A 23268-nucleotide genomic window follows, 5' to 3' on the forward strand; every position below is an offset into this window, starting at 1 on the left:
TTTGGTCGGAATTTTTAGCCTAACACCATGGCGAAGCTTTCGTGTTGCCAAGACGGAATAACCGCACTCGTAATCTTATGTTCTCTCTTCAATTATAATCTTTATTCACATGACAAATGTTGTTGTTTGATGTACAAGTGTGTTTGTTTTTTTCTTTGTTCTGTGCCGATTGTTTGCTTCCCACGCACGTGTGGCGGCAAATAAAAAAAAAAAACGATCAAACTTGATCAAACTAACGAATTAAAAGTTGGATCTCGCGTAAGTGTGAAATGAATACTTGAATCATCTAAATTAGCCAAATGAAGTTCCTACTTCACATACTAACAATGATGTTTAGTTATCATTGCTACAGGGAATAGAATGGTGAAAAGCGACGATAGCATGTGGTTCAGATCTGATCTGTTTCGTCTACATCAACCTCGTTGGTACTAGGCTAAAACATGTCCCTGCTCAAATTTTGTTCGTGCTGCCAGAATTGTATTGTAATTGTTATCCTGGCTCTGATCTGATCTTTCCGCTCTGTCTTCTATCTCCTGTAGCATGCTATGTTTGGTTTATGCTATGCAGTCTTATGTTTATGCGTATATCCCGAGAAATCTTTACGATGTTGCTACACTAGACGCATCCTGCATTGGTTCATTCTAATATCTGCTCTTTTTAAACCATCGATGCCGCAGTACCCGGTGTATGGTTCGATTAACTACATTTCTTTTCTCTTCATAAACATAGAAAAGAATCTCTTTCGCAGGTTCCGGGTTACCTATTATGCTCTCTATTTATTACCGGCTTCTTCTCTCGCTTTTCTATCAACCAAAACGATCATTTTCGTTCCCTACTGTTATCCTACACATTCCTTATTAGCATAGCAGTTTCTGTCTATGCCTCTTTCTCTCATTTACTTTCCTATATCATACTCTATACTTTGCTATCCTTAATCGTAACCCTTGCTGTATGTGTTTGTATGTGATAATGCAAATAAGCTGACTGATTCGCCGTTAAGTTTACCGACCATATTTTAAATTAGTAGCATTTAACTTGTACTCAGCGCGAGGATTTACCAGCAGACAGTTCATCGGCTGCCCGTCGAGCTGGCGGTTGTGGTACGCATCGACCGCCTTTTCAGCATCTCTCAGATTGCGATAAATTACCTCGGCAACGCCCGGGCGCACCAACCGTGACTCGAGCAGATCGCCAATGTCCTCGAATAACTCCTGCATGGTGAAAAGAGAACGTGTTGAGTAAATGTTTTGGGTAAACTCAGCATGATACTAATATAGGGATATTCGTCGTACTCACCTTAATGTCGATCTGCGAGACGTTCGGGTGCAGATTGCTCACTATGATACGATACCCGGTGATGGATGTCGTTGGCGGGCTGGGAGTAAGCATCCGCATATCCGAAAGCGATGACTCACTGCCCGAATTGTGCGCAAATATTCCCATGGACCTGTTCGGGTTGGGGGTACGCTCGAGACGGGCGCGCATACTGGGTGACAGATTATGCGGCACACCCACAATCTTAGCGAGGGAACCCTTCGACGCTTGCGGCGTACTAGGTTTCGTGCGCAGGATGCCTCGCAATGGTGTTCTGTTACCACCCGGCAATGGTGGTGGCGGAACGTTCAAATTCGGACGGGAATTCACCTCGTACTGATCGAATGGATCCGGATCCGAGCTGATGGGGGTTGGCGTATAGCTCACCAATTGGGTACCGTTATTCGAGTTCATCGGTGTGCTAGTCGCCCGAACCGTGCGGAAATGTGGGAACGGTGGCATTGAACTCGGCAGCGTAAATGCATCGTTGTGCAGTGTGCGGGTGGCATTTGCCAGTGAACCCATCGTTTGATTGACGGTCAATCGCTGCACGGTCATTCTTTCGAATGGATTCTCCCCCTCATCCTGAGTGCCGTTGCCGAACGAGATTCCGTTGTGGGGTAGGTATTGGGGCAACGGTCCTGATGGGGCGGACATCGACGGTACGTATTCCGAATCTGCGTAGCGTCGATTTAACTGGTTCCGCTTCAGATGTTTCGGAATGACACTGTTCCGACCGTTGGTGAATGTCGCGGGCACTACGCCTGATGAAACCTCCACCTGATGGGGTTGTCTATACCATCGGTAGCGTGAGCCACGGCCACGGCCACGATTAATCACTAGCTGGTCACGAGCATCCCGCATTTTGGCGCGCTTGTTATTGATAATTTTCAAACGCGCATCCTCAACCGGTCGCCGACTTGCACCATTCTCCACGCGATATCTTCCTCGTGGCTCGTTCGCATTCGTGCCGCGCTGTGCTGGACCGTCGGTGTACCGTGGACGCTGGGTTTTACGCTTCTGGATAATCTCATCCAGACTCAAATTAATGTCTTCGTCCATATTGTGTGTCGTACGGTGATTGATCTAAAAAAAACCTAGAAGAGAGAAACGAAAAAAGATAAAGCGAATTAGATCCAAATAATATACTTTCTTCCTAGGCTACGATTCTGAAAGCAATGTTGGTTAGCAATGTGGTAACCATGAGTTATAAGCGTCATAAGCGACATGGTTAACCAGACATTGACAAAAGCGTCACGTCGATTCATACACGCTATTTCCCTCCATATAACAAGAACAGTATTTTTCTTCATTCTCCTGATGATTTTACCGGAAGTATTTTCACCGGATTGAAAATGTTTCACTTGCATTGACGAATAACGATTCAGCGTACAAGCTAAGAAAATGCAAACCTTGAATCCAAAGGGCGCCAAATATCATTACCGGTGACCGTTCCTTTGCTAACCTTATCCAACGAACTAGCTGTTCAAGATGAAGCCAAATTGACGGAAAGAATAAATGAATCTAGCCGCCAACAAAAGAATTACCTGGAAAACGATATTCTGCAAAGAACGACTTTGACAGTTGTGTCAAATGGCTTCCTAGGTAGGCGCTGCGTTGAAAGAAAAAACACGCAACTGAAGACGCTCTACCAAGAAATTTCATGATCAGTACTATCGAACATAACCACACTAAATGAATGAAGACAAATTCCACCATTTTCAACAATTTTAGCAAATGTATGTTCTTCTCTCTATAACACCGCTTCACATATTGAGCAAACTTTTACCGGATGCTACCGATATTCACATTAAGTTACCCGAAATAGAACAACAATATTTAATCAATGAGAAAAACTCTGTAGGCGCTCTAAACATGATAATTTTTGACAGGGTAATAAGATAATCTTTCTCTTTTTCCGTTTTGCTAGCCTACTTACCTTGCGTGTGCCGCAGATACGATGGAATTGGTAAAAAATAGGAAATTGGTATCACCAATCGTTGGAGATGAAACCATCGACAACCACACCGAAGCAAGTCCGAGTCGTTTCGGCTTCACCACAAAAGTGATGGCTGACGGCAACGCACACATACATACACGTTTTCTTGCTGTGACGCGAGATGAAGGGGCGACATTTCGCCAGGAATTTCAATGCGGCGAAACTTCGTGCCTATCGGTTGTGGCGACCACGTACCAAGGTAGGAAAAAATACATTTTTTGTTATAATTTTATTGTAAAAATATACCGTTGGTTTTTGTTAAATGTAGGGATAGTTATCGTTGGCATTAAACCAGGTAAAAAATAAAATAATTTAATTACTTTCGCTCTGTTTCCATTGTGTCAATCGAGCGGGGTTAACATGTTATGTCAATCTTGACATGTTTGATGTTTCTAATATTTTCGTGTCAACCATTTCTGCGAAAATGAATCTTTTCGCCCGTAGCGATCCGTAGCGGTGGTTCACAGCTTGCTATGTTTTGTGTACAAATAAATCTTTTGTGTTGATTTGTGAGGTTTTAATTGCTTTCAATGCCTTTTCCGGCGTATGCGTGGAACGTGCCAACGGTTACTGTTACAAAGCTTTTCCTAGAAACGATCAACTATTATCAAACTCCAAACACCCAAGCTGTATCAATCAACCAAACCCAATCCGGTTAATTTACGTTTCAACGTACACCAATCGCAAAAAGAAAGACGATGGCCCAGCGATTTCCGGGCGCTGGTGGGATGCCGCAGCGTTACGGTACACCCGTTAGCAATCCACCGTTTATGCGTCCGTATGGGTCAGGAAATAGTTTCGGGGTAAGTGCAACCATCACGTCAGCTAAGAACTTTCTCCTGTCCAGTAGCATAACTTCGGGACTTTCTTTGTGTTGTAGCCGCGGAACTATTCTGCCCAACCGCAAACAGGTGGAGGACCAACGCAAGTACCACACCAACGTCCGATGTATGCTGGATTTCAGGCAACTAGCAGCAGAGGATCCGGTGGCCCAAGCGGTGGAGGTAGCGGTGGTGGTGGCAAACGCGGTAGCGTAGATCGTAATGCATCCCATGCAAAGGCGTAAGTGTCCGTTTTCTACGGTTTTTTTTTTTAATTTTATTTAACTTTGATGCATGCAGCAAGGGGTTTACATTATGGGTTATAGCATAAGGCTAATCTAAATTAAAGGGAAATAAAACCATCGAAACAGGTAAGTTTCCCAGTTAAACAAACACAAACAAGCACAAGCTGGGAGAAAAACGATTAAAGATTTGAACCAGGATATTATAAAAATACATTGAAAGTCTTGTTTGAGGGCTTGATTTGAAGCAACGTTTTGTTCTGTCTGTGCAGGGAACGGCGAGTATATAAAAACCGACTAGGGAAAGGAGATCAGGTAGGTGAGGTGAGTTTCACCAAAAAGGAAAGAGGCTTGCCAGTAAGAAGGTCTAGAACCTATGAAGGTGAAACATCAAAGAATCCAAACCCTATAACTGGCAACGAGTAGAATATTAATGGTAATGGCCACAATCCGATTGGATATCAATGGTTGTATCCGTATTCGCTTGTTGGATTATAAAGGACAGCCTTTGCCTCGAGGATGGGTTTGAGTTTAACTAATGGGAAATATAATCAAAAAGCAAGGTAAACCGTTGAATTCAAACTAGGCGACACTAGTCTTCCATCAAGAACGATCCCAAAATCCCGATGATAGTCGACTTATTGTAGTCTAACATTTATTATAATACAGTCGTAAATATTTCTTTCGCGAGAGCAAAAAAAGAGATCATTGTTCATTTGTTGGTACGGGGACTAAGAAGATTGCAGGAATATCAATTAATTGTTAATTGTTAATTTATTTATTCAATGAGCCTCATATGGCCCCTTTGAAGCTTGGGTTTAATAGTACATTTAACACGTAGTTGGTCGCACAGAACGAATACAATTTAAGAATGATAAACGCGACATGTCAGGTTCAAAACGATCACAAACAGCGTTAAACTCTCGGCACATGGACAATAACGGATCAGAGGAACCAAAACGACTAACGCGTTCCTCCACGTCAAGTAATAGTCTGGCACGGAACCGGAACGTAGATGTTGAGCCTGGATAGTAGTGCCGACGAGTCGATCCGATGGTCAAGTAGCCCTGCGACAAATAATCTCTGCGCGTTACAGCTTCGCTGTTTCAGCGACTCCAGCCGCAGAAGGCCAATTTGCTGGTTGCCCTTAGTGGCAACATGCTCAAGCTGGTCGTGGAAGCTCAACTTGGCATCAAGGAGCACTCCAAGGTCCCTGACACAGCTTTGGCGCACAAGGGCAGATCCATTAATGGCGTATTCAAATAACAGCGGGCTGCGTTTTCTAGCGAACGTTATTACAGCACATTTGCCGGCGCAGAGCTCTAGGCCATTCGTGGAACACCAGGACTGGAACACGCTCAGAGCCGTCTGAAGAAGCGAATGGTCTGCTTGGGTGCGGATCGGGGAAAACAGCTTCGCATCACCGGCATACAGCTAGTGACTACCTGTTGGAAGCACCCGCGACACGTCGTTTATGTAGATGACAAAAAGCAGTGGACCAAGGTTGCTCCCTTGAGGTACTCCGGAAGTAGCGTTGATGCATCGTGATGTATTGGTTCCCATTTTTACCTGGTACGATCGGCCGTAAAGGTAGGACCGCATCCAGGCCAGTATTTTAGCATGAAGACCAAGGACTTCAAGCTTAGCGAGAAGAATTGAGTGTGGCACGCTGTCGAAAGCTGCTTTAATATCCGTATATACGGCATCAACCTGAAGGCCGGCATCAATGGTCCTGTGGCAGAGGCTAACGAACTCCAAGAGGTTGGTGGGGGTTGAGCGTTGGGGGCAAATCCATGTTGAACCTCACTAATGTAGTTCGAGGCGGTAGCGAGAAGCGGTTCATACATTAGGAGCTCAAATACCTTGGCGCAGGCGCAAAGCGTTGTAATGCCACGATAATTGGATGCGTTGGATTTATCACCCTTTTTGTAAATAGGGACCATCCACGAGTTTTTCCAGCAGGCAGGATAAACGCCTAGTCGCAACGATTCACAAAAAATCGCAACCAAAATGGGTGCGACAGCGGTGGCGCATCGTTTCAACATAGATGGCGGGATCCCGTCAGGTCCAGGAGTAAATGAAGGTTTAAGCCGGTCAATCGCCCTCAAGACCAACGACGCATCAATTGACGGAAGATTGGGGACCATTGCATCCATTGGGATGTTAGACCGGGCGTCTGCAGTCTGCTTCTGGCAGTCCGCGGCATCAGGATGGAAGGAAGCGGCAAAGCGCGTGGCGAAACTGTCGCAAACTTCGGTAGGCGTGTTGCCATAGCGCCCATTGTAGCTGACGCTGCCGGGAAAACCAGAAGATTTCCGTTTGGAGTTGATAAAACTCCAAAGAGCGCGGGGGTTCCGGCGAGAGCGTGCACCAAGGCGCTTTGCACGTGCGACTGGTAGCGGATCCTATTGTAGCGTCGATACAGGTTATGCGCAACATTATAGGTGTGAGGCGAAGCGCTACACCTACGTGAACGATATTCGCGAAATGCTGCTGCCTTGGCCGCTTTTAGTCTACGAAGTGCCCGGTCACTCCAGGGAGGGCCGCCTCTATTGCGCTTTGACTGGGAGCACTCCTTTATCGCGTTAGCCATGAAAAGTGTAAAATCATCAACTGCAGAGAACGAGGAGATCAAAACTACTAGAAGTTGATGTCTGCCCGCGCGAATTACGAACCAAAAGGAATGTACAAGAATAACTCTGGAACTCCTACATACCAAACAGCTGGTACCAAAAGCGATATCCCTGATTATCTTTGTTTATGTCGTTTTAGCTTTTCTATTATTTCCGTCGCTGACTCTCGTAACCTCTTTTCTTATAATTACTCGTTTACAAATAATTTACTTGTTCGAGTCTCGTGTATTGATGTTGGGAATCCAATGATAGGCTTAATGACAGTTGAATGAAGCTATGAATGAATAAATAACTAAATGCGTTTGCTTCTTGTTTCCTCCCTCTGCAGAAACGATCAGCAAGCGAAGAGAAGGAAAAAGCTCGCCGATAAAATACTTCCGCAGAAGGTGCGCGAATTGGTGCCGGAATCGCAAGCCTACATGGATCTGCTCGCCTTTGAGCGTAAGCTGGATGCAACTATAACACGCAAACGGCTCGACATTCAGGAAACACTCAAGCGTCCGATGAAGCAGAAGCGCAAGCTACGGATTTTCATCTCCAACACGTTCTATCCGGCGCAGCATGACAGTGAGACGTTGAACCCGTCACTGCCGCGTGTGGAATCGTCGTGGGAATTGCGCGTTGAGGGCCGTTTGCTGGAAGACACCGGTAAACCGGACGGGGTGAAGATGAAGCGAAAGTTTAGCAGCTTCTTCAAGTCGCTCGTCATAGAGCTCGATAAGGAGCTGTACGGGCCGGACAATTATCTTGTCGAGTGGCACCGAACCCATACGACGCAGGAAACGGATGGATTTCAGGTGAAGCGTACGGGTGCCCGGAATGTGCGCTGCACCATCCTGCTGCTGCTCGACTATCAACCGTTGCAGTTCAAGCTCGATCCACGGCTGGCTCGCTTGCTGGGCGTGCATACGCAAACACGACCCGTAATCATTTCCGCCTTATGGCAGTACATCAAAACCCATCGGTTGCAGGATGCGCACGAGCGTGAGTACATCACGTGCGATAAATATTTGGAGCAGATCTTTGGCTGTCAGCATATGAAGTTCGCCGAGATACCGCAGCGGCTTAACCCGCTATTGCATCCGCCGGATCCGATCGTAATCAATCATGTGATCATGGTGGAGGGTGGCGATGGGCAGGATGGGAAACAGACGGCCTGCTACGACATCGATGTCGAGGTGGACGATTCGCTGAAACATCAAATGAACAACTTTCTCATGAGCACCGCTAGCCAGCAGGAGATACAAGCACTCGACGGCAAAATCCACGACACGGTCGAGACGATCCAGCAGCTCAAAACGAACCGAGAGTTTTTCCTCTCCTTCGCCAAAGAACCGCACACGTTCATACACCGGTGGATCGTGTCACAGAACCGCGACCTCAAGCTGATGACGGACGTCGTCGGCAATCCGGAGGAGGAACGGCGTGCTGAGTTCTATTACCAGCCCTGGGCACAGGAAGCCGTATCGCGCTACTTCTTCGCGAAGGTGAATGACAGACGGACCGAGCTAGAGCAAGCACTCGGCATTCGTCATACCTAACAGATACACGACACGGCTGCCTTCCAACCAACCTGATAACAATCTGATTTACAAACAAATGAAAAGTTTACAGAGAACTGCAGAACCAAAACCCAAGCGTACAAATCTCACAACGTGTGCCGGCAATTAGAATCAAATCATAAGAGAACAAGTATACGTGTTAGTTTTTTTGTGTGTAGTGGAGTGATAGAAACCAGAAATATACCGTGTATACGATGATTTTAATGGTTTCCACTTGTTTAGACGATAGTTTTATTTCATTTTTGATGAACTATTCTCATACATTATGTATTTTCTGGTTTCGTCCAGTGGTTGTTGGTCTATCGGTCGGTATCTGCGTGGTTCCCTTTACGAAATCATTGAATTTAACGTAAATTTGTTTTAGTGACTTAACACTCTTTGTAATTTGACGTTCTGACGGATCACCAGTGTGGTTTGTAATTCACAACGGAAGTATGATGCGTTATCTCGTAGCATTAGCATATCAACGATATTTACGTCTTTTTATACGCTCTACGCGCTTTTACGTCTTTTATTCTTTGTAAGGAAGGGCAAACAATATATACAGAATTATGTGAAGAAAAGTTAGCAAAAAACAAAAGTTGTTTAATGCTTTATGCTTCAATTATAATTTTGATTATTAAGTTGCATATTTGATTTAATTTTTCACGCTGCTTGTTGTCTAATTGATTAGCATGATTGTAGAAAGAACTGGTTGTAGAAAGATTGTAGAAAGCACGATTTTTTTTCTGGTAATAAAACAAACCGAATCGTAAAACAGTAATCAGTAGAATTGTCCATCGCCACTGCCCGTCGAGATGCGTCCTCCCTGGGCAATGGTGGTGGTCGGTGGGGAACTACCGTACTGGTAGGTATCCTGTTGCTGCTGGTTATGGAAGGTTTGGTGCTGCTGTGACACCTGCTCCGGCACGTCCTGCTGGTGAAGCGGCAGATGATGTACGGGCCGAAGCTGCTGTACGTTAGGCGGAGTATCCATCCTGGGCTGTCCACCGTACGGCAGCTGGACCATTGTGGACTGCATGTACTGCTGGCCACCACCTGTCTCGCCTATGGTATAGTTAAATAAGGCACCGTTCGATGTGCTGTGCATCCTGCTGTTGGTCTGTAGTGAGGGGTGCCGTTGTTGCTGAATGCTGCCGTGCATTTGACCATCCACAGCACGTAACATCGCAATGCCACCGGTCGGTGGGCGTTCCTCCGAACCGTGGCGGTACCCGTGAACTTCAGCACCGCCGAAGTCGAGTGCCATTAACGGCGCGGCGCCTCGTGCTCGGTCCGCATTGTTGATGACCTCCGCGGCTGTAGCGATAGCGCCGACGGCATGCTGTGGAGTAGCATGGTGAAGGGTGATTGAGGGTATGCGTGCTGATAGGAAATATTTTACCTCTTCCAGGTCTTGTGTCTCACGGGTCTGCTGTTTCGCGGTAGCACCATGCTCGATTGACGGGGATGTCGGATGCTGCTGCTGATGTAGCGTTTGACCGTACTGCGGGAATGACGCTTCGCCGATGTTTCGAGATTGCTGTTGCGCTGTGTACCGATGCGTGGACGATTGTTGGCTGTAGCAGGCGAGTCCTGGTTCACCAAAACCGGCACCACCGCCGGCTGGATGGAAATGTGTCTGGGCACTGTGGTACTCCGTCGTGTTTGGCATATAGGAGGTGGCATAGTTGGAGTAGGAATATCCCGTGAGGACGTGTGAACTCGGGTGCAACATACCGCCAGACGATACGTTCCTGTTGCCAAGCAGCTCGTACGAAGCCGTCGTACTGTCCATTGCTGATGGGGCACGCGTCTCAGTGCCGACGACGTTCGTTATGCCGATGACCGGTGTCCAATCACGGCTCCCGTACGGCGGGTTTTGGCTATGGAGTTGCGTCGCGACAGACGGCTCTGTAACGGTGGTGATCGTCTGCTGCGGTGTATCTACGACCTCCATGTTCTGCGGTTGGCCCTCATCCAGGAAATGACAATCGGCGGAAGCGTGTGTATTCCCGGTGGGTTCCACTCCATCGACACCAGTCGAATATAACTCCACTGGGAGTGGTGCCTCATACGGGGCAGTGGTCCCACTAGCACCATAGTCTGTAACACCCGCAAGCCCCAACTCGTAGTTGGTGGTGGTAGACGGTGCACTGGTCAGCACATTCACACCACCTGCCGCCGCGATACGGAGATTCGAACGACCTCTAGACGCCACCTTCGTCGACGATTGCTTGTGTGTGCGGGATATCCCACTCGTCGATGGACGCTGACCATCGGGCTGTGAGTACGAACTGCCAGATTCTCCGGGCGACGCCACATCGTCCATAGACGGTGGACTCGCCAGTTCGTGCAGTTCCGCATAGTGATCCTCACAGCACTTGCCTGACTTGGCACCGGCTCCAACGCACCGTTTGGACTTCTTGCGCCGCGGTTGATACTTGTAGTACGGATGTTGGCTTTTATGGGCCAACCGAAGCTTTTCCGCCTGCTCCACGAAAGGTTGTTTATCCTCATCCGTCAGACTCCTGTGGAGATACGAACAGAGGGTGAAGCTATTTAGTCTGGGTAGCTCAGGGTATGGGCTGATATGAATCGATTGTATTTATGAAGGTGATACAGGTGCAGTAACATTTTCGGGGGTGTACTGCGGGAGGATATAATTCCACGCGGTAAAGCTGTTGGCGTACCCGGTTTGTCTTGTCCTTGGTGCTGCAGACATTGATACCCTCTCCCTACCCTCAAACGCACACAACACCCGCTAGACCACAAACTTGGCAGTTTTTTTGGAGTCTTGAGCGAAAAGAGTTACTCGATTGTGCTGTGCCGCTGTTTGTGCAGCTTTTCTGTAGGTAGTATTGCTACCATCAGCGTTCCTAGGACTGGTACACACATGTACTAAGCATTCCATTTTCTTATAAGGCCTTATACGTGCTCCGAAACGTAGAAAGCCTTCTGATCGACACAAACTGCAGAACACTTTGCAGGAAAAATAACACCACCACCTCTACAAACAACCATCCAGCAGGTTGGATGAAAGAAACTTATTTTAATGTTCTCACATTGCATTGAAATTGATGTTGCTGTTAGACGTGGAATTACCATGCTTTCATTAAGCATGTACACTGCCGTTAAGAAGGTCTTCCAGAACGATTACTAAAATATGGAGTGTATTGGAAGAATGTCGCTATACTAAAACGATGCTCTAAGTCTAACGAAGTCTAAGTGTTTCATTAAAACTGGTAAAAAATCCGGCAATCAACTATACCACTAGAACTGAAAAACCCCTGCAACCCCTGCATTGCGTACAGACTGGGACCTTCCGATGTGATAATAGATTACGTTACGCCGGTCAATTCAAGGGTTAAGAACTGCATATGCTTCATGACGGGGTCGTTATCGTGATTGGTTTCGTCTGAACTTATGAACCGATAGCGAGAAGAAATATAATATAAGAAAATATTACAATTCCCCCTCTTTTTGTTGACACACGTGCGAGGCAAATAATTGATAAGTTTGCATGTCACATGTTTTATGCCCCTTTTCTACGCTGTTCGGTTACTTGAACGTTGCTCTTTGCTCTCAGGAAAAGGATAGATGTTTGGTTTGGTGATATTATTTTTTGTTGACGTCCAGTTTTCCAGTCAACGTAACAGAACCAGAGAAGAGGGCAAGATGCAGGATTTCCTTTTAAATCTGATGTACTTTCCTAGGGCTGTAGGAGTACTACGTAAAGCAGCAGCAGCTGTTGGTCATTGGTAATTCTTGCGAATGAGTAGCAGTATAAGCTGTGTTTCTTCTTGAGGATTTCTTGAGGGTTTAAAGCAGGGGTTTTCCATGCCACTTGTATGGACTTCGTTAGATATATGTTTATGGGACGCAGAATTTTATTAGAAATTGGTAGGAAGAGTGCTGTTTAGCAAAGTGATATTTAGGGCAGAACATTATGAAATGTTACCATCATTTTCTGTGAAATTGTGGAAGCTTCCTCACTAGTCTGTCGTTGGCTATTGATGAAGCAATCAGTTAAGTAGAATTCCGGAAGACGGATGAAACTTTTTCCCGCCAATACATAGCACCAAAGTTTACCGGAAATGGGGGAAACAAACACATAAACAGCGCAAAATTCTTCATGCAACTCAAACGCAAACTCAGACGTCACTGATGCGAAATCTTTTAGCAGGCAGTGGCCGGGTTGCTGCCCTCCAAACATAGCGGCAACAGCAAGCGATGAAAGGCAATGCCGAAGAACTTGATAATCCCGTCACTGCGAACCTCACACAAAGTGTGTACCGCCCGTTGGGTGCCGGAGGGGATACGCCGCCAACACCCACGCTTTTCGCCTTTCTGCACAGCCCTAGTCCTGGCTAATCAGCTTCCGGATGGGTGGCGCGGTTTATATATGGATCGACGGCCACCCAAGCGCGCACATGCCTCATCGAATTCGCGGTTTGCTAACGGGTGGAAAATTCGGTACAAAACTTTTCGCCACTTTTCACATCGCTCATTAAATGTGTGTGTGTGCTTTATCTCTCTTTCTCTCTCTCTCTCTCTCTCTCTCTCTCTCTCTCTTCCATCCGTTTGGAGGCATTTGGGTTCTTTTGTTTAACTTTTCCAAGCGATCCAAGCCGCATTCTGTTACAATCTCCTTAGGATAAGTACGAACAGTAGTGGAATAGAATGGATGCAAAATGCAAAATATGGCTTTTGATCCGTCGAAACTTTTGCAAAAGAATTATGAAACGTACAAATAAAACAAAACAACAGCAACCAACATCATTTCGATCTATTCTTGCTGTTATAACCTCCGGTGTTTCGGTATTGGTTTGATCTCTTGCTTATTAATAATGTTTTAAGAGTTATTATAAATTTATAATTTTCTTTCTCAACATCCCTCAATAGGGGGGGGGGCTTTTTTTTGCAACGCTGTCTAATAAATTAATTTTGACTCGTCTTTTGATGCTACGGAACAGCCAGCTGGACGGTTGGCTGTAACCGGTAAGCAATTTCTTCGAAAACTCATCAACTGTTTCAGCACATCCAGAACAAGGTGCTTTAAAATATTAACGTTTGCATATTTATGGACGTTCTGTTTTTATTCCCCCTTTTCCTTTTCCGCTGAAATATGGAAAACCCCCAGCAGAGAGCTATGCAGTCTGGCAGAACAATCCCTAATCCTTGACGCGCTCCTGACGAACGGTGGGACGTTCCCTTTCGCTCTCGTTTGTCTTTCCCCATCATCTGCCCATGAAACGGATTCCTTCCGTTTTCCCTTTCCGGGGAACGTTGCGTTGCGGGAGTATCGTTCTAAACGGGCAGCTCCTACCAGTCGTGGCAAGTCGTGGCCGTTGATTTGGATTTTCCAAGATTCGTCCACCATTTTGTGCCAACAAACGAATTCCAGCGCTTCACCCGTTTTGGTGGAAGCCGTCACCGTGGTCTATATAATCGTAGCTTATTAATTAATCCACGTTGATCTTTTGTTGGATCCCATTCATCCCTCCCACCTCGGGCGACTGTTGTTGTTCAATCTGGCTCACCGGTTTTTGCAAAATGCTTGGGAAAAAGCAACTTTTTCGGGTGAAAAATCATCCGCGCCAAACGAAACAAAACCCAAAGTGAACCGCGAGTGAACTCCGAACAACGATGCGAGCGCGAAACAAGACGAAAGCAAAGATATTTATGCTAATGCCCCGTATCGATCGCAAAATGGATATGATATCGAAGGGTGGTTTTTGCTTTGTTATTGCGTGGCCGTGTTTTAGTTTTCCGGTCACAAAAAAAAAACAACAACATTCAATGCTTTTAACGCTCGAGAAAATGCGGTGCTCCGTTGGTTGAAAGCTGCGCCAAGCACGGCCGCCACACACCGATTCTTTGAAATTGTATTTGAATACCGAGTTTTCCCGAACGCTGCAGCACCGGTAAGTGTATCCCGGTTCCTGGCGCATCGGTAACGATGGCGATTCGGAGTAAATAATTAGCAGCAACCTGTCACCCGCTCTGCTAAAACAATTGCAGCAAAAACCCTGGAGCAAACTTAGCAAACGAATGCAAAAATTTGGTGACATTTGCTATCATGCTTCACCGAGGCTCGCATCATTAAAATCGCACCCAAACCATTCGCTAACCGCGTTGCAGTACGTATGTGGCCGTACGCAGTGTGTGCTGTCGCAACCACTTGCACTGCATCCCGTATCATCCGCGAGGCCCGGTTTAATTAGGAAAGTTGCAAAATAAAAATAAAACCAGTCAGAAAACAACTTCCGGATGCACAGTGGATTGTTATTTGCATGATGCTGGAGGGTTTTGGGGAGGAGGAGGAATGGGGGCGTTGATGCATTCAGGTTAGCCCCATTGATCCCACCCGCCACCGCGATCCGTCACCGATGTGCGTTGTGGTGAGGGAAAACTGGCAAGCGAAAGCGCGAGTACCTGCGGCACGTTAATTAATACGGAAATACTGCGCTGTTTTGGCATTTCCGCAGGGTAAACTTATATCAACACGTTGGATGAAGCAACTGGTACAACGTTTTATTTACAGCTTGTGCAAATCCGTACCGTTTAGCCACCGGTACCGATCGCGTGTGCAAGTAACCGTCCATCAAGCAGCCATTTAAAGCAGACAAATCTTATTAGGCGAAACGCACCAACAGCATCGTCTCCGGTACGGGCTTCGTACTTCATTTTAAGCCCCAATTACTCACGCTCATTGCATTAAAACATTTAAGGAACAATTGAGCGCCAATTTTGTTCATAGCGCGACACACGCGATGGAGTTGCCTCCATCGGAAGTGTGCCTAGTGTAAAAGGCTGGATCTGCACGACTTTCCCACTTCTCGGCTGTGTCCTTTGCACAGAAGGCCCGAAGGCGCTTACGGAGATAAGATTATGCTCCGCTGTTCCCGGCTCTGTGTTTTGGTGGGATGTTTATGTTCTAATTGTCTCTCTCTGCCGCTCGACGCGCTTCCGAGATTACTGGCGCAAACTTTTGTTTGGATTGTTTGGACGGTTAATTAATAAAAAACAGCAAACAAATTGATATGAGCGTAGATATGAGATCTAAAATCTAAAATGATCTGCAAAAAAGATTATTAAATAATTATTAGACGATCCACAAGATCTCTTCGATAAATTCTGGAGATTTATGGATGAGGATCGAGATGATGATGATGTTCCCACCTCATACACATCCACAGAATGGACCTAAATAAATCATCTAAAGATAGTGTTTAGAACAAACAGTGTTTGTCAAGTCTTCTGTTGATTAATTCTGATAATTTATTATCTATTTCTAACTTCAAAAAGTTTATAACATTAGATAACTAATTTAAGCGTTTTTCCATATGGATTAAACTCACAATAACAGATTTTCTTCGAGTCCCATCAAATCGTGAATCGGGTTCGTCTCAAAATCGTTGTATTTGTCCCATTACTAACCATGATTTGAATCTAAGTACTGGGACTTTCACGAAGATTTTTTGAGCAATCTAGGTACGTTTTTTTTACTCTAGCCAAGCGTGGCAAAAAAAAGGGATAAATTATTTTAAGCCCAGCTAATACCTGGTTAACCTTCTCATAGTATTATGTTTCACACTTCACCCTTGAAATCACTGCGTTCGTCCCATTCCTAGCACTGTTACTGATTATGATGTAAACGGTACAGCAAACAAACCAGAAACGAAATGGGGCAAAATAGGGTGTCCCTATAAAGGACCTGGATCGCCCTCCAGTTTGTCACTGTCGGTACTAGTGTTGGGCGGATCGGATCGGATCGGATTTTGGGATTGGATCCTTCATTGGATCAATCCGGATTCGATCCTAAATCCAGGATCCTCTGGATTGGAATTCCAAACAATCCTTTTCGATCCGGATCTGTTATGACGGGAATCCGGGATCGAAATCCAAAACAAGAGTCCGGATTCGGATCCTTCAGGATCCGGATTCGTCAATACGAGAATCCGGGATCAAAATCCAAAACAAGAGTCCAGATCCCGGATCCGGATCTGTCATGATTGGAATGTGGGATTGTGGTAGGGATTGTTTTCGAATGCGGATATTTTGTGATTTATTGCCTTTTTATTCTGTTCCATTTGAACGTATTTTCACTAAGGCAGGACAAATTTACACGGACAGAAGAAATAGGCTGCTCCCCAAAAAATGAATGAAATATTGTTTCTAAAGCATAATTTAAACGAGGAAGACATAGAAATAATTGAATAATTTTTTTTTTTTGATAAAATTGTGATATGCTGATAATCTGCTGATGCTGAAAAATGATAGTCTCATGAATGTTGAGTAATACTGAAATCGATACTGAAAATTATGAATTAAAAAATATGAATTTTTAAATAATGAATAAAAATAAATAAATTTAATTTTCCTTTTTTTTTGTTTAACAATAGCTCAATTGTGAACCCACTATTTTAATTCAAGAAAAAAATGTCGTATTAGCATATCCACTATGCATTTTCTTCATTTGCAAAGCAAAGATTTTTTTTGTGGTCATAACAAAATCTAGTAGGATTCGGATCGGATTCGGAGGATCGATCCCAAGGCGGATCCGGATCGGTCGGATCGAATCCCACATGGGAGTGATTTTTCCCATCACTAGTCGGTACGGCGAGCACAAGCGTGTACCGTCCCGTGTGTTTTGTATCTTCTTTATCACCTAATGGGGTAAGTATCATGCGGACACCCTTTTAAAAACTCTCTATCCAACAACGATATATAACTGGCTGGCAACCTTCTTCGTCAATGATCGATTAAGTAAATATGCATCGATAAAGGAGGGTAGTTTAGCTAGTGGGACATTTACCATCGGAATCTCTTTACCGCTAAATCATCACATCAACTTCCGACGTCAACGATGTTTTCCCCCCAACTAGCTAGAATGTTGCGCTAGGAGAGAAATGAAATTATTAATGCAGGATAGTGAGGGATAAGAGCTGTTAATAAATTCCCACGCTGCCGGATTCCTCCACGTAAAGGGTATCATCGGTCCCAGCTGTTTAGAGAATGGCCATTTGGATGAAAAGGTGTGACATTCCCCAATGTGGGAGACGTTAGATTCCGATGCACATTCAGAATAGTTGGAAGCTTTAAACGAAGCACTCGGAAGAAAAAAGAAAGCATAATCACCAGCAGGGGATCGATGCGCAAAAGCGATAGTTCTCCTAAGAATCTTTTGACCAATATTAAGGGCATTAACCGTTAAGCATACTTACAGCTACAGAATACAGATGCCCTACCATATCTTAAAGCCAGCATATAATAATACGAGTTTCGATAAGAGCATATGTTTCGTTTCTTGATACTGGTTAATGTTTGATGTCTAAGGTTCTCCACCTATATACAATGTAATAGGTGCAGTTGGCGTTCTTTCGAATTCTAAGCTCGGTGTCCCCAAAAACCGATATTGCTACAGTATATCCGCAGGATCGCAACGCTGAGCGCGTTTCGTCGAGGAAAGTGGCGGCAGCAGTGGGTTTATCATAAATTCTCATGGAGGAAATCCCAGTTCTGAGTTTGTGTGTTTGACCTCCTTCGTTGCCCCTTCGTTTATCCCCACATCCACAAACGCACCGCATTCTCCGTGCGTTATTTTGCTTTTCTTCCCCTTCGATTCGTTGGATGGGGTGTGCGTTGTGGTGACAGCCACCTTCCGTGCGAGGCAACACAAACCAACCGTTCGCCAGTCAACCAACAATCGAACCGATTGTAGTCCAGCTCGGAGACTGGAGCGTGGAACGGGAGCGGTTCGATGCGGATTGCGGTATTTAATTCGCTGCCAGAGTTCATGTCGGCGCGCTGGCATGACAGTGCTCGTACGGAGGAACTCGCAACGGACACGGCGCAGGCTGGTCAAGAACAGATGGACGTCCGGGCACGGAACAGCTGTAGCTGAAATCGAACAGACGGACATGCTCGGACGCGTGCGTATACCGGACCGCATCGATTCAGTTATCGCTCAAGTCGTCATAGATTTCGATTAACCTGCACAAACGCGCGACAAAATCGTGTGCGGAGTTGGCAATAACTTCTAACCACACTTCTGCAGCCATGCTGCCAGCATACGCAGAACTCTGTTGGGAGGTCTCACACGTTAACATATCTTCATTGTCCAGGTCACCGTTAAAGTAGCTCATTTTATGGACGAGTTTACGTTAGATCACACAAACTGAGTGCCCGACTAATCATTCGTGGCAATAGCGATCGAATGGTTATCACCACACTGCAACAGAGTCCACCTTCTGTTCCACAAAAAATCGGGAAAGGTATTTGAAAGTTGCCCTTGACTCTGTACCGTCCCCGCTTGGTATGTACCCCTCCTATATAAACAAACCCCTTTCTTTGCACCACCTTTTTTCGCTGTTGCGTGTTGTGTAAACTTGCAATAAATTTATAAAAAGTACCCCATCCCCCACCGCAAATACATTAACACTACAACGTCCCGCAAAACATTTTGACTGCTGCAGAACTTTGCTAGAACATTATGGCCTGCACATTTAAAATCTTGGTCGTTCTAGTGTTAAACCATTCTCGAACCTCACACACTGGCATTAGGGCTCATTCAATTATTACGTAACGCTGATAGGCGGGGGGGGGGGGGGGAGGGGATCAGTACCAGCGTTACGATTTGTTACATAGGGGGGAGGGGGGTTTTACTTTTTGTTACGTAACATAAAATAAGACTATACTTAGATTCCCGCTTTACAGTCGATGTATAAAAAATAAACTTATTTAAGGGATTTTTATGCAAATTCCATATTACTTATTTACTTGTCGATTATTTAAAGGTCAAGTTTCTTAGTATCTTTTGATTCCTACTCATTGTAGACTTCTGGCACTCAGATGGTGATTTTGGATTCCTGTGTGTAGTAGTGGATCTAGTTTGCATCCATTATCACATAACAAGCATCTTCGTCTCATGATCCTTAAATTTAGATTGAAGATCTCTAAACTGTCTCATAATGATGCTTTCAAGTTATCCACTATCTTAAAGAACTTCATGCAATTATACATCAATCATTATTCAATATCATTTAGTGCTTGTACGCTCATTCACGTTTCAATGATCAACTTTCCACACTAGTGGTATCAACACGTGTGGTATCATGATCGGTGTGGTTGCTGTGTTTGAAGTCAGCATACCAGCTAAAATAGTTGATTTTAATGGTGCTGAATTTTAAGAAGCTTATCGATTCAATTTAACCGTTTTTTCCACACCAAATGCCAACCACCATAACCTAATGCCTAGCCTAACAAATATTGACATTCTAAATTTCTGATGTTCCATTGGGTGTTAAGCTGAAAATTATTCACCAAATCTATTTTACCAAAAAATGTAGTTTTACTTTCACCATTTTTTTTAGAACCTTTAAATCTGTGTTTAAAAAAAAGTTAGTCAGTGAGTAAAAAAATGAATTCATAATAAAAAAATAATAGAAGACAACTACGCAAAAGAAAGGTTGCTGGAAAAATAAGGAACAGTACTGATAAATCAGGTGTCGAAAATTGACGATTTTTGCGTTACGTAATAATTGAATGAGCCCTTACATTAGCTTATCTTCACTGCTTGGTACGTTGTTTTTTTTACGAACTCCGCCGACACCACTTTTACCATTCGACCATAGATCAAGCAGCTCGATACTTACTTCCAAATTTTCCCCAAATCCTTGCTGATTTCCGAATTTTGCAGTCTCGGCTGTTGCTGTGCCATCTCGCGACGGGCGGCCTGGGCCCACACCATGAACGCGTTCATCGGACGCTTGATGTGTTGCTTCTTCTTTGTACTCGGCGACCTTCAGTGTAGATGGAGAGAGGAAAAATTTACATATTATTCACTTATAGAACAAGATTGGATTTAACAAAAAAAAAGCTGTCTTTTACACAATGGAGGTTGCCATAATTCGATAAGAAAAATAAAATCGAGTTTCAATTTCAGAACTCCGTGGGTTCCAAAAAAAGGAACATTAATAGCTTAATAATCCCACAGCTCCCAATTATCAGGACCTCCAATAAGATAAACCGCGCCACTGGATGGAGTGCGTTATTCGGTAATGATTAATCAGCCACAATAACATTCATAAACAAACCACGAACAAACGCATCGAAATGGACGCCTTGCGAGACCTTGCAGCGATTAAATTATAGCAACATTAAACGCCTAAACGCAATGAGCCTCAAACCAGAGCGTGCCGGGGAAAACAAATGTCTCAACAAGAAGGAGAGAAAAGAAAGAAGGGAAAAGGAAACCCGCGCAGCATCAACGCCACACAAACTGGTAAAGTGGCTGCGGTGTTCACTTCCTTTTCGCATTCGTTCGTTTGTTTTATGCGTCCTGGAAGCAGGCATCGAAAAGCCGAGCCCCAGCCAAGCATCTGACCTAATTTGGATGCGATCAAACCGAACCGCCTAAACCGTGATGAGGCAGGTAAGGAACACACGGGATTTTTGGCTTTTATTGCAGGGTGTCCGCGCGGGCACTTGGTATAGATCCCATTCCGGTGCCCGGGTGTAGTTTAACATTTTTATATTTATTCCCCTCCTTCCCTTCCTATGTCAATGCTCCGCTTTCTCCCCCAAAATCGCCATGCGCACCCTTGACACGTTCGCTCGACCCGTTTCCTGCTACGATTGCACCGGAAATCATCGCGCGTACACGTCGCCATTCGCCAAGCGACACCTCTAAGTACGGACCGGAGTAGAAGATGAAGCAAAAATGCGTATAAAAAAAAGTGAGATGTACAACCGGCCCCGAGCGATAAGAACTAATTTTCTACGAAATAATATGAAACAAACGAGAAAGAACACAAAAAAATACATACACACAGAGAGAAACCAGATTGAAATAATATGAAGCAGGCACACGCACCAGGATACTTTTCTTCCTTTTACAGTCCAATGATGATAAGGTGCTGGGGCGTATTTTATTTTTTGTTATTTGAAATGGTTATTATTTGCACACTGCGTCCTGCATCCGAGGTGCACCTTCGTTGCGACGCTAGATACGTTTGATCTTCGGGAGGTTGGAGGTTAGGTTTTGCTTGTTTTGGTTATGGTTTGTGCCGTTTGTGCAGCTACATTTCCGTTTCGCATTTTATACCGCGTGTAAACAAATCGCCCCGCGTGAAAGCGTGAGAAGCCGCGCTAAAAAGGAAAGGAAAAAAAACTAAAGGAAGGAAGCGGCATACGAACGGATCTTAATGGTTTGGTCACTGTGGTAGGGAAATTACTCTCTCTCTCTCCCTCTCTTTCTCTCTTTCTCTCTCTCTCTCTCTCTCTCTCTCTCTCTCTCTTGTGGAAATCTTATTACGAGCATCTTCCATATGTGGAACTGTTCACATCAAACAAGTGCCTCTACCCGTATCCACTTCACGCCGCATTTCACATCGAAGATGAAACAAATAATTAAGAGAACTCATCTTTCTTGCCTTAGTGGCGCGTTGCGTTCTAGCGGCAAGTGCGTGAGACAGTGATCATCCATTAGCATTTAATAGCCCGGGTTGGGGGTGGGCGGAATTCGCTAAAACACGCGTTACTGCACGGAACAAACAGAACTCTTTGAAGCTGATGCACCACGCACGGTGTTGTAGGTGATATTGCCCGCTGACGTTCAGCTATGCTGCGTCCCGAAGTTCTCGAGCGCACCCACCGCCCGGCCCGGCACGAACATTTGGAGAGAAAATTTCACTCTGGAGCGGCACACTGCAGCTGATGCGAAATGCGTACATCAGTGATCGAGGTTATTTCTTAATTAGGTGTCTAACATCCGTTACGGTTGGGAGTCGCGGGTGATGGTTTGCGGGGGATCGAGCAAAACACCCCTAAGTGGGGTGCAAAACAACAACACAAAACAATACACAAACTAACAAACCAAAGCAACACGAAAAAATAGACAACAAATCTTGCTTGCCTCGGCCGTACGCAGCGGTATCGCTCTGGCCGTCTTCACAGACGGGATGTCAGAAGAGGCTTCGCTTCCTGGCGACGCGTTTGGCGACGGATCGCAATCTGTGAGTCATTTAGATTGCAGCCACGCGAAACGAAGCAACGCGACTCGATCGTCGCTCGCGCGAGTGAGGGGCGATCGCTGAGCGCGTTACAGGGCGGGCACATCATCGAACCCATCAGCAAGACCGAGCAGCGCGGGTTTTGCAAGATCGCTGCACGTACGAGGGATCGCATTCAAGAGGTTAATGAGCCGTGGCTACCGTTGGCCGCTGGAACCCGGGATATTCAAAACCCGCAAAACCATTAATAATAACACCGAGGCGCTGCCATGATCTGGAATACCTCGTTCCGGGGGATGAAGTAGATGAAGTGATGAGTGGATGACGAAGAAACCTCCACACGTGCTGCCGTGGAGTGAGAAAGCAAGAAGATCCTTCCTTCCCAAATTCCTAATATCCCTCATTTGCATTCGCTGCTACGTTATCACGCAATCAGCTGTGTAGTTGTGTAAGATGTGCTGTAGTTCGTTGACTATTAAAGGGTTTCCAAAAGGAATGTCCTAACGTTGAAGATTGATTGTGGCCACAGTGCTGGCCAACTCTGAGTACCAGGTTGATGCTACCTTCAATGAGCGTGAAGATGTCTCATCCTGTTCTGGTGGTCAAATTATAGAACCCTGGTTTATTCGCCGAGATGGTTCTTCCTATTCCTCCGGTATCGCCCTCACCCTCAACAGTAAGTCCAAAAATTTAAGGATAC

At 45.3% G+C, this 23268-nt stretch overlaps 3 protein-coding genes across 3 annotated transcripts in view; 1 reads left to right on the forward strand and 2 right to left on the reverse strand.

The window, feature by feature from the left end:
- Positions 1 to 80: 80 nt before the first annotated feature.
- LOC128307003 (uncharacterized) lies at positions 81 to 3308 on the reverse strand. Its single transcript, XM_053044703.1, has 3 exons — positions 3254 to 3308; positions 1297 to 2411; positions 81 to 1211 (listed from the first exon to the last, which is right to left on the reverse strand). The coding sequence occupies exons 2-3, from the start codon at positions 2374 to 2376 to the stop codon at positions 1002 to 1004; spliced, it is 1290 nt and encodes a 429-aa protein (XP_052900663.1). The 5' UTR covers positions 2377 to 2411; positions 3254 to 3308; the 3' UTR covers positions 81 to 1001.
- Positions 3309 to 3767: 459 nt separating this feature from the next.
- Positions 3768 to 8775, forward strand: LOC128306545 (brahma-associated protein of 60 kDa-like). The gene is made up of 3 exons (XM_053044083.1): positions 3768 to 4116; positions 4194 to 4375; positions 7338 to 8775. Exons 1-3 carry the CDS (start codon positions 4012 to 4014, stop codon positions 8548 to 8550), a joined length of 1500 nt encoding a protein of 499 aa, XP_052900043.1. The 5' UTR covers positions 3768 to 4011; the 3' UTR covers positions 8551 to 8775.
- A 336-nt stretch (positions 8776 to 9111) lies between these two features.
- The window catches only part of LOC128306544 (transcription factor SOX-9-like), a 34582-nt gene continuing 20425 nt past the window's right edge, over positions 9112 to 23268 (reverse strand). Inside the window, exons 2-3 of the mRNA XM_053044082.1 lie at positions 20211 to 20357; positions 9112 to 11081 (exon numbers count right to left, since the gene is read on the reverse strand). Of these exons, the coding sequence (XP_052900042.1) occupies positions 9335 to 11081; positions 20211 to 20357 (1894 nt within the window). The 3' untranslated portion in view covers positions 9112 to 9334. The remainder of the gene's footprint in view (positions 11082 to 20210; positions 20358 to 23268) is intronic.

This window comes from Anopheles moucheti, chromosome X, assembly GCF_943734755.1.
Source record: "Anopheles moucheti chromosome X, idAnoMoucSN_F20_07, whole genome shotgun sequence".
In the NCBI taxonomy this organism is placed as follows: Eukaryota; Metazoa; Arthropoda; class Insecta; order Diptera; family Culicidae; genus Anopheles; species Anopheles moucheti.

Coding starts and splice junctions, on each gene's coding strand:
- LOC128307003 (XM_053044703.1), bottom strand. CDS start 2,376: ATGGACGAAGACATTAATTTGAGTCTGGATGAGATTATCCAGAAGCGT. Junction 1,212..1,296: donor TCTCGCAGATCGACATTAAG/GTGAGTACGACG, acceptor TTCACCATGCAG/GAGTTATTCGAGGACATTGG.
- LOC128306545 (XM_053044083.1), top strand. CDS start 4,012: ATGGCCCAGCGATTTCCGGGCGCTGGTGGGATGCCGCAGCGTTACGGT. Junction 4,117..4,193: donor GGTCAGGAAATAGTTTCGGG/GTAAGTGCAACC, acceptor TTTGTGTTGTAG/CCGCGGAACTATTCTGCCCA. Junction 4,376..7,337: donor AATGCATCCCATGCAAAGGC/GTAAGTGTCCGT, acceptor CTCCCTCTGCAG/AAACGATCAGCAAGCGAAGA.